At 49.4% G+C, this 14,582-nt stretch overlaps 3 protein-coding genes across 5 annotated transcripts in view; 1 reads left to right on the forward strand and 2 right to left on the reverse strand.

Moving 5' to 3' along the window:
• LOC120905882 (rhophilin-2) overlaps positions 1 to 2,679 on the reverse strand; it is a 37,411-nt gene extending 34,732 nt beyond the window's left edge. The window contains exons 1-2 of one of the 3 annotated variants that reach the window (XM_040317174.1): positions 1,381 to 2,679; positions 706 to 922 (exon numbers count right to left, since the gene is read on the reverse strand). In XM_040317174.1, coding sequence (XP_040173108.1) covers positions 706 to 762 — 57 coding nt within the window. In that variant the 5' untranslated portion in view covers positions 763 to 922; positions 1,381 to 2,679. Of the gene's footprint in view, positions 1 to 705 lie in introns of all 3 variants that reach the window. The other 2 variants (XM_040317173.1, XM_040317172.1) reach the window with 2 other exon arrangements.
• A 1,624-nt stretch (positions 2,680 to 4,303) lies between these two features.
• LOC120906339 lies at positions 4,304 to 10,462 on the reverse strand. Its single transcript, XM_040317922.1, has 4 exons — positions 10,238 to 10,462; positions 6,788 to 7,174; positions 6,572 to 6,724; positions 4,304 to 6,475 (listed from the first exon to the last, which is right to left on the reverse strand). The coding sequence occupies exons 2-4, from the start codon at positions 6,954 to 6,956 to the stop codon at positions 6,150 to 6,152; spliced, it is 648 nt and encodes a 215-aa protein (XP_040173856.1). The 5' UTR covers positions 6,957 to 7,174; positions 10,238 to 10,462; the 3' UTR covers positions 4,304 to 6,149.
• A 2,041-nt stretch (positions 10,463 to 12,503) lies between these two features.
• Positions 12,504 to 14,359, forward strand: LOC120905922 (clusterin-associated protein 1). Its single transcript, XM_040317264.1, has 3 exons — positions 12,504 to 12,795; positions 12,860 to 14,014; positions 14,099 to 14,359. Exons 1-3 carry the CDS (start codon positions 12,774 to 12,776, stop codon positions 14,215 to 14,217), a joined length of 1,296 nt encoding a protein of 431 aa, XP_040173198.1. The 5' UTR covers positions 12,504 to 12,773; the 3' UTR covers positions 14,218 to 14,359.
• Positions 14,360 to 14,582: the final 223 nt, after the last annotated feature.

The raw sequence follows: 14,582 nt of genomic DNA on the forward strand, positions 1-14,582 counted from the left end.
TGTAGTCATCGCCGGAGCAAGTAACTCCCAGCGATAAGATAAAGACAAAACAAACAGCAACAGCAAAAAACCCCACTAGCACTGATCGCAACGGCACCACTAACTCACACACCGGGCAAGGTCGATATCGGCGATTTGGATAACTTGGCAGCAAACGCTGCACACATGTCGCGGCTTAGAAGTAGCGACCATTGGTTAGACGAAACGTGCCTTCGTGCCGCTCGAATTCTTGCTGGAAATAGAATAGAGTGCCTCACAGCGCACTGCCAGCGCGACGTGCAAGAAAAATGCAATTATAACTAGTGGCACACGTGGAGCTGGCGCTCGACCTGCGGCGACAACCTGTTGCCTTCCCGTACAAGACAACCTTTCTGTGCCTGTAAATGGAGACGTCGTCGCCAACCATTTGAACGGCACACACGCATGCACGCACGTTCTCGGTATGGCAGCGACACGAGGTCGAGAGCGAGTCACCAAATGCGCGCACCAAGCGGGCGAGCGCGCGGTTGTTTATTTAACTTCAGAGTTCGCTTATCTTGTTTTGTTGTTTTGGTGTACGTTCTCTCGCTTTCCTATCAACATACACGGTGCGGCTTACGGTGTAGCTGTGCACGCTTCTGCGTAGAGAAGTTTCTATTCGCCGCCTGCACAGAAACAACCGAAAGCACCGAAAAAAAAGGAGCAAAGAAAATCTAAACAGCTTACCCGAATGTAGGGAAACGGGGCCGGTTCCTTGGACTGGTCCTTTTCGTCACTTTCCATTTCACCTGGGCGGGGGGTTTCGTTGGGCGGATTAGAGCCGTCGCTCCCGAGGGGTTGAATGGTGCGGTGGAGCTATCTGCGCAATTCGCTGCTTGATAGATGGTGACGGCGTTCGACGCGGACTTTCCGAAGCTCCCGCCGTTCGTTCGTTTTCTTGTAACTGGATTGATTGTAAAAGCACCTTTTTGTTTTTTTTTTCTGTTTTCCAAATTACAACTAGATTCACAAAATTTGCTCACACATAAACTCACACAGAGAGGTATAATGTATGCACACAGCACTTATCCACAACCATATAGCCGTCCCCTGGAGTAGGTTGATCGAGGTGATTTGCTGTGCGGTGTGGCGCGATGAGTTGATGGCATCCGCTCCTCGACTATTCCTCCCACGGCACAAAAGCACAGCATACGGGCATCATAAAACATAACCCACACAAACACACACACACAGATACAGAGACAGAAACACACAAAAGGCACGCTACAACACGCCCAGTTCAGCAGGCACGGGAAAGACACGCCGGGACGGCAAAAGGGAGAATATCCAAAACCACCCGCACGTACACCACACTTTGCCCGCCACAACCACACACACACACACACAAAACACAAAACGCACCCGCACGTTCTCGAGGGGGCGGGGGGAAGCTTTATGCTTATGCTGGGGTTTTTTTTTGTTTTCCTCTTCCTCTATGCTATTCTCGCGCCCGTTCTCTGGCCTTCTGGACGAGGAGCTACGTATTGGCGACGATCGATGCGGTGTGCGACCGTCGCGAGCAAGCTTTACGTTGGCACTGAAGGGAGAGCGCGATGACGACGAACGCGCACCCCCCACACGGCAGCGCTCCCCGTGCGCTGGGAGGGAGGGTGAGTTGCGCTTAGCACACGGAGAGCGAGATACGCAGCCCACCCTTCGCAACACGGCGGCGGCGTACGCGCCAACAACACCGCTTGCGCGAGACGCTCTGTTTGCCGGTTCCTCCAGACTTTCTACCTTGCTGGTGAGCGCGCCGCGGCGCACACGGTGCGGGAGGAGCGGATGGGAGGATGGACTCGCCTCGCCCTAGGCGCGTGTCCTCGGGAAAGTCGGAACTACTTAATCGCCCAAGGGTGTGTGAATCAAGCTTGTAAGACAACGCACCAAGCGGTGGCGCGCATTGCGCACGTGAGGGGGTGATGCGGGATGATGCGAAGCATATCTTGCTGTGTTTTATTTAAAGCTTGTGTGCTTTTTTTTTGCTCAAACAAATGTGGCTCGCGAAGCGCTCAATCTCAAACTCCCACATCCACCCAGCTCTGCACGACACAATGGAGTGTTGTAAAGACTACCCCCTCCCCTTGTTGTTACACAGTCGGAAGCGGGGGAGAAATTCTCAGCACGCAGCACGAATCGTTGCGGATGAGTCATGCCATCGAGTTCGTGATTCTGCGATTAGTCACGAGGCAGTGTTGTGCTTAGTGAATGGGTAAAGTTGGCAAAAATCCGGAGTCGACTCCGATTTTAATTTGGAGACATCGGAACCGACTTCGGAAGGTAAGTTCGTCCAGCATTACAACGGGAGCCGTTTAGAGTCGTTTAGAGTCATCTGGAGTTATCTTGAGTCGTCTGGGTTCGTCTGTAGTCGTCTGTAGTCGCCTGAAGTCGGAGTCATCCAGTGTTGTCCAAAGTTCTCCGTAGTCGTCTAGAGTCGTCCGAAGTCGTCCGTAGTCATCAGAAGTCGGGGCCGTCCGGAGTCGTTTGGAGCCGTCTGGGCTCGGAGTCATCCGGAGTCATCCAGTCTTAGTCGTATGGAGTCTTCTGGAGTCGTCCGGAGTCGTCTGGACTCGGAATCATCTGGAGTCACCCAGTTTTAGTCGTCCGGAGTCGTCTAGAGTCCTCCGGAGTCGTCTGGAATCGTCCGGAGTCGTTCAGAGTCATCCGAAGTCATCCAGTCTTATTCGTATGGAGTCGTCTGGAGTCGCCCGTAGTCGTCTGGAGTCGTCCGGAGTCGTTCAGAGTCATCTGGAGTCATCCAGTCTTAGTCGTCCGGAGCCGTCTAGAGTCCTCCGGAGTCGTCTGGAATCGTCCAGAGTCGTTCCGAGTCATCCAGAGTCATCCAGTCTTATTCGTATGGAGTCGTCTAGAGTCCTCCGGAGTCGTCTGGAATCGTCCAGAGTCGTTCAGAGTCATCCGGAGTCATCCAGTCTTAGTCGTCCGGAGTCGTCTATAGTCCTCCGGAGTCGTCTGGAGTCGTCCGAAGTCGTTCAGAGTCATCCGGAGTCATCCAGTCTTAGTCGTATGGAGTCGTCCGGAGTCGTCCGGAGTCGTCTGGACTTGGAATCATCCGGAATCATCCAGTCTTAGTCGTCCGGAGTCGTCCGACTCCGGGCGACTCCGATTTCGACTCCGGACGACTTCAACTCCGAACGAACCCGTTCTCCGACTCCGGACGGATCTAGTGGTTTCGAATTTTTGTTTGCTGAAGATCATCATGAAATAAATGAATCTTAGGAAACTTCCATAGAGCCATAGAGTCTTAAGATTCAAGATATTTGTTATAGGAATTCATGAATCTCTTTAGTTCCATACAGCTTACGAGATTCATAAATAAAAAAACTCTGCATGAGTGCGTAGGTCAAATGGCGGGCGTGATTGCTTTACGCAATCAAATAGAAGAAATAACTCTTCAGTGATTCATACAACTTCCGAGATTCAAGAAGCTTTATGGATTCAGGATTTTTTGGAGCTTCAAGACGCTTTATGGTTGCAAGAGTTGTTGGAGCTTCCTGAATCTTTGGAGTTTCATGAATCTTCGAATCACTCATCGCTGTAGTTTCCTAAGAATAAATCTCAACCTAAGATCCATTAAGCACATTAGTCGCTCACTCATACGATTCCCTTCAATCGCGATGTCGAGCTCGAAGCTCTTAACTCGAAATCACACTCTCACGTCACGGGAGCAACGGGCAGGTCGTCGGACTCCCTACCGCTCCCACAGCACACCCGACCGCTCTTTGGGAATCCTACCGGATAGGGTAATTTAAAAAAATAAACCGAAAAGTGAGAGTAAACATTTAAACTGTCGCCGTTGCGCATCTAACCGACTACGCCACACATTTCGAACGTGGGGCTGCACGCGTGTGATGTTGCGCATGAAGCGCGGGATAGGCGCACCACACATGTTTGGCATAAATAACCGAAACGCAGGCGCGCGATCGCGCGTATACGGTTAAATACAGAGTGTGCAGAGTGCCGCGAACACATTAGGGTTTCGCTTTTCGCTTGTCGCCGTACAGATGGAGCAGGAATTTAAATAAGAGATCGGGCGCGCACCACCACGCCTACCCTCTCTTTTCACTTTCTTCTCGGCACGTTGCTCTGCCAGTGGAATGTGGAATGCCTATGTGTGCGATTTGAAATCGATACCCGAAGCGAGCTGTGGAATCGTTTGATTTTCTTATTTATAACAAAAAAAGCACACTCATGCCCGCAACGCAACAAATTCTAACTACAAGATAAACAAAATTTGAAAAGGAGAAACAACACACATGCACACACACCATTATGGTTTATCGTTAACTATATCCTATTTATTAAGAGATTTATTTTTTAAAAATGTGTACCGCGTCCTATCTCCTAGCCTTTCTTGCAGGATGGGTTCGTATTTTGTTACCACGGGCCAGGCGGCTTCCTTCCTTCTTTTCGCGCTGATATTATATTACGGTCTTACACGGCCGGGGGGGGAGGGGGGGGAATACTGTATCCTGTGCAGTTTTTAAAAGTGGCACTTGCACGCTCTTAACACATTCTTTGTTTTATAAAAATAAATTGGAAAATTACTCAAAAAAAAAAACAAACTATCCACACCGTACTCGAGAAAAAAGAAGCCTATGCACACCCCTTACAACCACCCGCAAGATTAGGCCTTTCTATGCACAGAGCTGGCTTTCACAGTGCGTTGCAACACACCTGTGTGTGTGTTCTACCTCGGCTGGAGGGATTCAATGTTGGCTTATGATAAATAAAAAAAAGCGCCTGCATTTGCGCCAGTGCGCACTCTTGGACGGTTCCTTCTTCCTATGGGAAAATGTTCGACTGTAGCTGGAGGAGCTGCCCTGCCAAAACAAAAGCATACACGGATGTGCATTCGCACGGTGTGTGTGTAGAGAGACAAAAAGTCAGGGTTTTCCAGGAGTTCTCATAGCTGTTGGACACTTTGTTGACTCCTTCTTAAGTGAAATGAACTTAATGTAATGGGAATTGGACTCTATAGCACACTTATTGGACAAATCCAATAGCAGTTTCCAAGAGGTTTATCCAAAAAATGATGCCAATAGAGTCCAATTTCTATCATATGAAGTTCATATCACATACGAAAGAGTCAAGGAAGTGTCCTACAACTATGAGAACTCCTGGAAAACGCTGTAAAAGCTAACTACGGCATGCTGCTAAATTAAAGTACGAAAACGTAAGTATGAGTGAGAGAGTGCGGGTAAGGTACATCGTTTTTTCTTCTTCTTCCTCTTTTGTTTTGCTTGATTAAGTTGCTTCTCTCTTGCGTTTGCTGCCGCTTTCTTAAATGTAAATGTAGTCCAGTGCAAAAAAAAAGAGCGAGAGAGAGAGATAATTGTTACCATACCTAACAGACGGCTTAACTGTTCGCTTAGACGAACAGAATGTTGGAACGTGTTGTGTGTCTGTGAGAGGAAAAGAAGCGCACACATCGCTTTCTTTAATTGAAAAAAAAAGATAAAGAAGATATGTCTAGGTACTATTCCTATAACTGCTCCACCGCATATAAATAATAATATCAAAAAAAAAGCAAATACTATAACCTTCAACCGCTTTGCACGAGCGCGACTAGCCACCGTGAGTTCGAAAATAGCGCCCAGTTTGTTATTACATACTAAAGCAATACTTTTGTGTGTGTGTTTTTTTTAAAGAATGGATGTAGCTGGCAAATGCACATTAATGAATGCTTTTTTTCTTCTTTCTTACGAATTGTACCCTAAATTCGACTAAACTCCGTGATGCCTTGTGTGCACACATTAGTGTGTGTGTGTGTGTGTGGGCATTAGATGATGTAACTGTTTGCAACAAAATCTTTTGCGTGCATGCAAGGGCAACCTGGGAGGGAATGCAGCATCGTTAAACGCCTTTAACGCCTTTCCTTTCCCCGTTTTCCCCATCTACCTATCCATAATACAATAGCACACACACACACATCCAAAATTCACTTACCACACTTCTCGTGGCTTGCTCGAGGCTTCCTACTCCGTCGCCCTACCCACCACATCGCCTCTAGATCGTCCTCTTCCTACCTCTCTTTCTCTCCCTTGCTCTCTCGGCCCATCTCTATCATCGGTGTTTTGTAGCGGTCGGCCTAGCCTTGTGCCCCTCGCTGTGTTTTAGGCATCCTCCAGCGTGCTCCCGATCGGCCGGAGCACAATCCGCGGATCCGTATCGAGCATCCGGTCCGACTCCTCCGCGCTGCTCATGCACGAGTCCTTGCTGTCCGGCATCAGGTTCCGCCGCTCCTCGTCCTCCTGGCGCGTCGGTATCTCCGACACCGGTGCGTACTGCGTGTGCGACACCAGCGGGTCGGTGCTCGGGTTGAGCGCCAGTATCTGGCCGCCCCCGTTGCCCTGCAGCTGCCGGGCCAGGCCCTGCTTTTTCGACAGCACGCACGGGCAGACGCAGCTGCGGCGCCAGTCCGCCACTTTCACGTAAAGTCCTGAAAAAAAAGAAACAAAACATGCAACATTAGGTGAATGATGCAGATTGGTTGCGTTTTTTGTTGCTGTTGTAGCAGTGAAAAACGGTACGCTACCAAGGAAAACGATTCCGAACAGCGTGATGATTGCCCCGGTCACGATCAGCCCGACGTCGATGCGCTCCTCCTGCACCTTGCCCTCCGGGTTGATTTCCGGGTGCTGCTCCGCATCGGAGTAGTCTGCCGAGCCGCTAGCAACCAGTGCGATTCCTGCCGAAAACAAAAGAGCGATTAATTAAACACAAGGTTTGCGAAAACTTAGCGCCCTCTCACCTGTGGCAAACATGATCAAGCCGAACACCAGTATCGACAGCTGGATGGCCGGTTTGCGCAGCATCTTCATCGACGAGACGGCCGTAGTTTGGGCCAGCAGTCCGCCCGCGCTCGGACGGGCCTCGAACGAGACCGTCGTCGGCTGGTACACGGGTCCACTTTCCGGCATCGTTGTTCGCCTTTTAATTGCTTGTTTTTTATTACGTCGAGCAAGTGTGTGTGTGTGTATACGTTAAAAGAACGTTAATCCGGTGCGCCAGATAAAAAAAAGAAACCTTCCGCGTTCGTGTTTACTGTCTGGGCGCTACGTTCGTTCGTTGCATCTATTTGCTTGCTCTCCTTGCTCGGACGGTTTTGTTACCTGCAGCGGGTACGTGATGGTGTCAACTGGAATGAGAAACAGAAAGGTGCATAATTTAACATTACAGTTGAACTAAATTTGGCAAACATTTACAGTGCATTTGAATCGTAATGTAGCAAAAGTATTGTTTGTGCTTCATGAAATCCATCAATTTTAGATCCATGCAGAACAATATTCTTCATTTTCATAAGCTACATACTCGCGAACGAATAGCTCAGTATAGCCAGCTTGTTATCAAAAGGCAAGTTATTGCAGTTACCTTCTTATCGATACAAGCAAGCGTGTATGTAGAGCGTGTTTTAATTAAGGTGGAGCAATTTATCGGTTCCGCCTAGCGCATAGTGTTAATTGCTCTTTCTCAAACCAAACAAAAACTTTAATAATAGTTTCTGCTAGTGATGTGCTCTCTGGAGCGCACCCACGAATCTGATCTTACTCCGACTATTGTTAGTCCGATTCCGACTCCGGCAAAATCAGAATCACTAGTTCTGCCCGGAGTCGTCCGGAGTCGTCTGAGGTCGTCCAGAGTCGTCTGGAGTCTTCCGGAGTCGTCCGGAGTCCTCCCGAAGCCTGAGTCGATAGAAGTCGGAGTCTACTGGAGCGATCTGGAGCAATGTTCTTGTGATCAGGCATTTAATTTAGCTGGGGATTTTGTCTTTCCTTTTCCGTGTAAATTTCGTATACAGGTTTTTGTTACGAAGGTCAACTCCGGACGACTCCGGACGACTCCAGACGACACCGGATGACTCCGGACGACTCCGGATGCCTCCAGAAGACTCATATTCCGAGCGACTCAGGATGATTCCGGATGACTCCAGAAGACTCCTTCTCAAAGAAACTCCGGATAACTTCGGACGACTCCAAACGACTTTGGACGACTCCAGACGACTCTGGACGACTTCAGACGACTCCGGACGACTCCGGACGACTCCAGAATACTCATATTCCGAACGACTCAGGATGACTCCGGATGACTCCAGAAGACTCCTACTCCAAGAGACTCCGGATAACTTCGGACGTCTCCAGACGACTCTGGACGACTCCAGACGACTCCAACTCCGAGAGACTCCGGATGACTCCGGACGACTCCGAGCGACTCCGAACGACTCTGGACGACTTCGGACGACTTCGAACGACTCCGGATAATGCTACCATTCGGAGTCGGTTCCGAAATTATTAGAGTCGGATCGGAAGTAGTTTGTGTAAGCTTCTTTTTTTTTCAAACGTTTGTTAATAAAGATTTGCTTGCTTTTCTTTTTAAATAATCAAAAACTCAAATCCGTGTTGAACTGTTGAACCGGCTGCACAATATTTAAACATTCTTGACTCGAAATCAATTTAATAAAAAAGTAACTTTTAAAGGATTTTAGACGATCGTATTGGTTCAAATCACGGATTATTGTTTCCAATAGTTTAAGTTGAAATATTGCAAACAATCATGCAATTGCAACAAGATGTGCGCGCATGATTCATGTTACGAACGTTACAATTTAAATTCGAGACAGCCGCTGGACTGGATATGAATCAAATCAATTGAAAAATAAGATAAATGTCTGGAATTTGAGGCTGTTTGCAAATTGAATCAAAACGGTTAACTGATTTTTAAAATTATGCTCAATAAATTGCGTTGAAATCTTCATTAAAAATAGCGTACTACCCCTAATGATCACGTGCTTTGCCATTTCTATGTAAGGTAACTAACAACGGAAAATGTTCGGAGAACGGAGAACCGTTATTGCAAGCAAGCAATCTCAGGTCGAGTCATCTAGCTGCAACAACAAGCAAGCTTTAGATACAACAAAACCAATGCATCAAATGCAATCTTAAAATGAGATAATTACGAGCAACAGCTAAGTCTACACCCGCGCCAGTCAACCCCGTTGCGAGCCGTTTCGGTAGTACATCGATTGCGTATTCAGCCGCACAGCGGGCCGTGTGCGGTATGAGTCAGTGTTTGAACCCTGCCGAGGTGCGCGCTCAACATTCATTTATGGCCATGAACCAACGGCGGGTTCCGCTAGGCAGTTAGTTATTGCGGTACCCGACCGGTGGAAGGGCAACGCCAACAAATGAATAAAAACAGCCGACACCGGAAGTATCGCACGCGCATACGCAGCATGGCTAAGGTTACAGCCGGCGGGCAGGCAGCCGCGCTACACCGTGCGTAAGACGTGTGTGCCGAATGCACCCTTGTTTGGTATTGGTGCTTAAAGGCGCTGGTGACGCGCACCACCAGCATTAATTTCCTTCGCGTGGCTACAGGAAGCGCCACGTTTGCGTGATCCTGCCACCGAAAGGGAAGTGGTTCGCTCCCTGGAGGATTATTTGCCTGCGGTCCGTGCCTGGTTGCGTGGCGCTGCTCGTGACCTTACTATCCTTAACTGGGGCTGGTTTTAGCTATAAATAGCGGTAAATAATTGCGCGCTCCGTTGGCGACCGTATGCTGGAGAGCTGGACGGGTGGGGGGAGGGGGGAGACAGGGCCCTAAAAATATGTTTTAAACAATGTAGCAAACGATCAAACCTATTGGCGCTTGACACGAACGTGTTTTTCACCCTTTTGACGGAGTGATAATTAGATTTTTGGCTGTAACATTTCAGAATGTTCAGAGGGGGCGAACATGTTTTGGTTCCAGAAACCCCCACCAAGCGGGAAATGCACTCCGCACAAACACATACACACACACACACACACTTATACACGCGTGCGTCAACACATCAGCATGTTTTTTTCTACTGTTGCAAGAATGTTGCAACACTTTTCTATTAATTTCCCTATCGCTTACGCAGCGTTTGTTCGGCGTGGACAAACCGGAAAAGTCTCCCACGGGCCGTCGGGCCTTTTCAAGCACTGCACAGCCAGTACGGGGACGATTGCTTCACACAGTGCTGCAATCTCGCAGGGCAAAGGTGTGTAGGCACAGAAGGCGAAACTGCACCCGACACGGCCGCTCCACCTCCCACCACACTTCCCATTTCCTATGCTGCATCGAGAGTGGGTTGACGGACGAGCAAAGCAGCCCAGCTCGGGGTACGGGCAATGGGTTTTTTTTCAACACTTTTTGGCACCGTATCACCAAGCGAACCTACCTTTTGCGTTGCGTTGCGGCCGGGCTTTTTGCACGCACAGATGCACACCTCCTTTCGCGTGCGTTGATTGCTGATCCTGCGGAAGCGGACTGTTGTTTCACCCACCACCTGGAGCTGGTGTTGTACCGTACGGGGGAAAACAAAAACTTTCGTGGGGGCTCCCCAAAAAATGCCAAGCTGCCTTGCTGCAGCCCCGAACGATTGCTGAGAACGCACAGGTACGTACATGGCGCGTGCGAACGGTGACAGCCAGCGCGGTTTGACGTGTACGTCACTCTGAGGCGCGTCTAGAGTGGTGATGGGAATCGAATGCCGGATAGTAGGTTCTTCGGAACTTAAAATAAACTTTCCGGAATTGGCTCTAGAATCGGAATCGTCTCCGAATTCGAAATCGACTCCGAAATCAGTTTTGGAACCGACACATTTGGATACGTATGAATCGTATAAAGTTCTATAATTTGTATCGATTGCCCATAGCAGCACATTTGACATGTCATTCTGGTGGTATGAATTTTAATTGTTGGAAGCGATATGGCCTTTTTGGACCGTTCCTTCTTAATAAAACAATTAATTGTTCGAAAATGTATCCGTTCAAATAGACATAGAGCGAAAACGTTACGCGTGCTAAAAAAGTAGCTCAATTTTGTAAACAGAGCAACTCGTCTCGCGCGACATTTCGGCTCCATCCGAAATAATCGAATTATCAAGTTAGTTTACTAGCCAGATTAATGCTTGTTTTTTGTGTTTTGAAACATAAAACAAGTTGGTTGACTGAGTCAAATGAGCTACTTTGTTTTACGCGGAGTGAAATTTTGAGCTATTTTTGACGCGCGTGACGTTGTTGCTGTATGTCTATTTGAACGGTATCGTAGGAACGATCAAGGATGTTGAGACCAGGTGGTGGAATACAGAGCATTTTGACAAACCGCCTCTTGAAGTGTGGGTTCTCTATCCAGTAGAAGTCGCTATGTCAAATCCTATAGATCTTCAAAACTATGCACTTGACTATGCTTTGACCTCGAATCCGGATCAATACGGATCATTTCGTTTCAATCCAGATCTTTCCAGATGGGGTGGGAAGCGATCGAGCAAGTAGTTTCGGTTGGCGGTGCAAAAATTTCAATTTAAATTTTTACTAAATTTATGGAAAGCACACGGGAAGTATAAGGAATAATGATGTTTTAATCTGACTGGAATTATCAATTGCACCGTCAACCTAAACTACTCGCCCGGACTCTGGCAGACTAGTTCAGATTCGTTCAGACCATCTGGACTCATCCGGACTCATTTGGACTCATTCAGAATGATCCGAACTAATCCGGACTGATCCGGACACATCCGGATTGATCCGGAGTCAAATCTGGTTATGATTCGGAATCGGAGTCATAATTTGCGCATCGGAGTCGGAGTTGATACATGGCTCCGCTTCGGATTACCCATCACTACTACACTACTGTCGCCACCATCGGAGCTGCAAACCAAAGTCGAGACATAGCTTCGAGACATAGCATACATAGGTTCACCAACAGGCACTTTATTTTAGACGCGTGGAACAGCAAGTCTTAGTTAGAATAGTAAGCCGCAAATGTCACTTTTCCGCACTTGCAATCCCACTTTTCGCCTGCGATTTCGCTACCGCAAAATTCCAGGTCGTGTATTTTCGGCATCAAATAAACATCTTTTTAGCTACTAAACATCACCCCTCAAAAAAATCGATGAACATTTGTAATTTTTGCGGGTAGAAATTATTCTAAAATTTATATCGGCCGACTTCGATTCCCATGATTCCAGATGGTTCCATTTCTCTAGAGTCGGAACTGGAATCAATCTAGCCGGAACCGGAGCGGAACCATAGGTGTGCTGCCGAGATCCCATCTCTAGGCTCGTCGCGAATGAAAACAATCGAAATGGATGGGAAAAATGAAAAGCTGAACAAAAAGGGACAGATAAATTGAACAAAATTCTGGCTTCTTGCTTTTTAATGAAATGAACTTGATTTTTTCTTCTTATTTTTACTACAATGTTTCTATCGGCTGCACGTTTTTGCTTCGGTGCTTGACAGTTGTCGTCCACACGGAGTTGGCGGCCTTTAACCCTCAAAAACCCTCACAACGCCTTTGAAAAACGCTCGCCAGCGAGCGAGGGAAAATTCCACCGATTTGGAGCGTTGGTGAGCTCGCGAAACCCGGTTTTTGTCTAGCGGGAGCTTGCACGTAAGCTTGCATGTGCCGAGCTATAGTAGCGGGTTCGTTGCTGCAACCGCTTGTACGCGCTCGAATGCAACCGTCGGCTTGATTTGTGTTTACCTTTTTTACTTTCCAAACAAATTGTAGGAACGTTTACCCCAAACTACTCGCAAAAGTGTTCAAAAATGCTTAAATCACCATTAGGTGCAGCAATATGCGCATTAGCTGGTGTGTTTGTTTTTCCATTCCCAGTCCCAGCATGGTCACCATGGTAACTTGAGGCTGACAACACACCGACCATCGCAGGGTCAGCTCCATCCCAACCCTCGGCCAGTGCGGACAAATCAATAATGGCGTTCCGGGATGTACGAGGTTGGTGTGGCCGGTGCAGCCCTTCCCCAACCCGAAGCTAACCGTTTTTTCTCTCTCTCCCCAGATCTGGCGGAGCAGCTGAAGCTTCTCGGCTACCCGAACAGCATACCGATCTCCGTGCTCAGCACACCGTACGGTGGGCCGGAAAGCTTCAAAGCGTACTCGGACGTGCTGCAGTGGCTGATCAACCGGCTCGAGCCGAACCTGGTGCTGGCGGGCGGTACCCGCACCGAGCAGGAGCGCATCCAGTTCGTCCGGTCGGCGACCGAGTTCCTCGTGACGCGGTCCAGCATCAAGGTGAACCCGCGCAAGCTGTACGCGAGCTCGGTGGCAGCGGCCAAGGAGTTGCTGAAGGTGACGGCCCTGCTGCTCTCCTCGCCCAAAGTGACCGGGCAGGAGGAGGAGCTGATCAAGTCGCACGTCGAGATCGACCTGTCGGACAAGCTTGACGATCTGAAGAAAGTGCGCGGCCTGTCGTCCGAGCTGACGAACCGCGGGGCCGCCCTGTACGATCTGCTGCAGAAGGAGCTGCTCAACCGGGAGGTGCGGAACGTGCAGTCGACCCGCTCGCTCGAGCTCGGTGCCACGGAGAAGATCATCAAGGGTGCGATCGGGTCGCTGCAGTCCCGGCTCGCCAGCGCCCGGGCCGCGCTCGACGGGCTGCGGGCGGACAACGCGAACCTCGCGGCCAAGAGCGCGCGCAAAGCGTCTGAGCTGGAGCGGTCGCGCCAGCGGCTCCAGGCGCTGCAGAAGGTGCGGCCGGCCTACCTGGAGGAGTTTGAGAAGCTCGAGCAGGAGCTGAAGGCCCTGTACGAGCAGTACATCGTGCGGATCCGGTGCGTCGATGCGCTGCGGTCGCAGCTGATCAGCAAGAATCGGACGCCCACGCCGACGTCGCCGGTCGCGCGGATCGCCGACAGCAGCATGACGATCTTGCCCGAGGGGCTGATCGAGTCGGAGGATGAGAACGAGGAGGAGGACGACTTTGACGAGCGGGACGACGTGAAGTTGCGGACGGATCGGCGCGTGCTGCGCAGTGAGCTGCTGAACCGGGATCACCGCGGGTCGACCCGGTTCCGGTCGCGCATCGAGGGCGCCTCGCCGAGCGGCAAGGAGCGGTCGAAGATGATCGGCAGCATCGAGGACGAGCTGGGACCGCTGGACAGCTCGATGAGCTCGGAGGAGTCGGAAAGCGAGCTTGAGATGGGCGGCAATCGGTGTAAGTGTGTGCAGGGCAGCGGGCGAAGAACAAGGTTGGTGGTGAACGTATGCATTTCTTTTCTTTCACCCTCTCCCCCACCAGTGATCGATGGCAGCCTCCGCACCGATGACGACGAGGACGAAAGCTTGGCTAAAATGCCCCGCGAAAGCTCCACCATCAACCGGAGCGCAAAGGTGGACCTGAGCGATGAGGATTTTTAGAGTTTTTTTTTTTTTTAAGGAATGGCTTTCCCGTTTCGGACACTCACAACCAGTGCTGCAAAATGTCACTGTCATGAAAAAAAAATCTGACAAAATCCATGTCAGCGTCACGTGCTCAATTGTGATAATCAGAGGAAATACTCAAAACGATTGAGATGCGATCAATGTATGCTTCGTGACATTTTTGCGACAATGACTTTTTTTTGGTGTGATCAGTTCTGCAAAATATCACTGTCATAGTCATGACAAATTTCGGCTGAAACAAACTCATGTCAGCGTCACGAGCTCTACTGTGATGATCAGAGGTGAGACTCAAACAGTTATTGCGACCATCACATGCTTGGTGACATTGTGTGTAGCCAACT

The sequence above is a fragment of the Anopheles arabiensis genome, chromosome X (assembly GCF_016920715.1).
Source record: "Anopheles arabiensis isolate DONGOLA chromosome X, AaraD3, whole genome shotgun sequence".
In the NCBI taxonomy this organism is placed as follows: domain Eukaryota; kingdom Metazoa; phylum Arthropoda; class Insecta; order Diptera; family Culicidae; genus Anopheles; species Anopheles arabiensis.

Coding starts and splice junctions, on each gene's coding strand:
- LOC120905922 (XM_040317264.1), top strand. CDS start 12,774: ATGGCGTTCCGGGATGTACGAG. Junction 12,796..12,859: donor GGCGTTCCGGGATGTACGAG/GTTGGTGTGGCC, acceptor CTCTCTCCCCAG/ATCTGGCGGAGCAGCTGAAG. Junction 14,015..14,098: donor TGAGATGGGCGGCAATCGGT/GTAAGTGTGTGC, acceptor CTCCCCCACCAG/TGATCGATGGCAGCCTCCGC.
- LOC120906339 (XM_040317922.1), bottom strand. CDS start 6,956: ATGCCGGAAAGTGGACCCGTGTACCAGCCGACGACGGTCTCGTTCGAG. Junction 6,725..6,787: donor CTTGATCATGTTTGCCACAG/GTGAGAGGGCGC, acceptor TGTTTTCGGCAG/GAATCGCACTGGTTGCTAGC. Junction 6,476..6,571: donor GTTCGGAATCGTTTTCCTTG/GTAGCGTACCGT, acceptor CTTTTTTTTCAG/GACTTTACGTGAAAGTGGCG.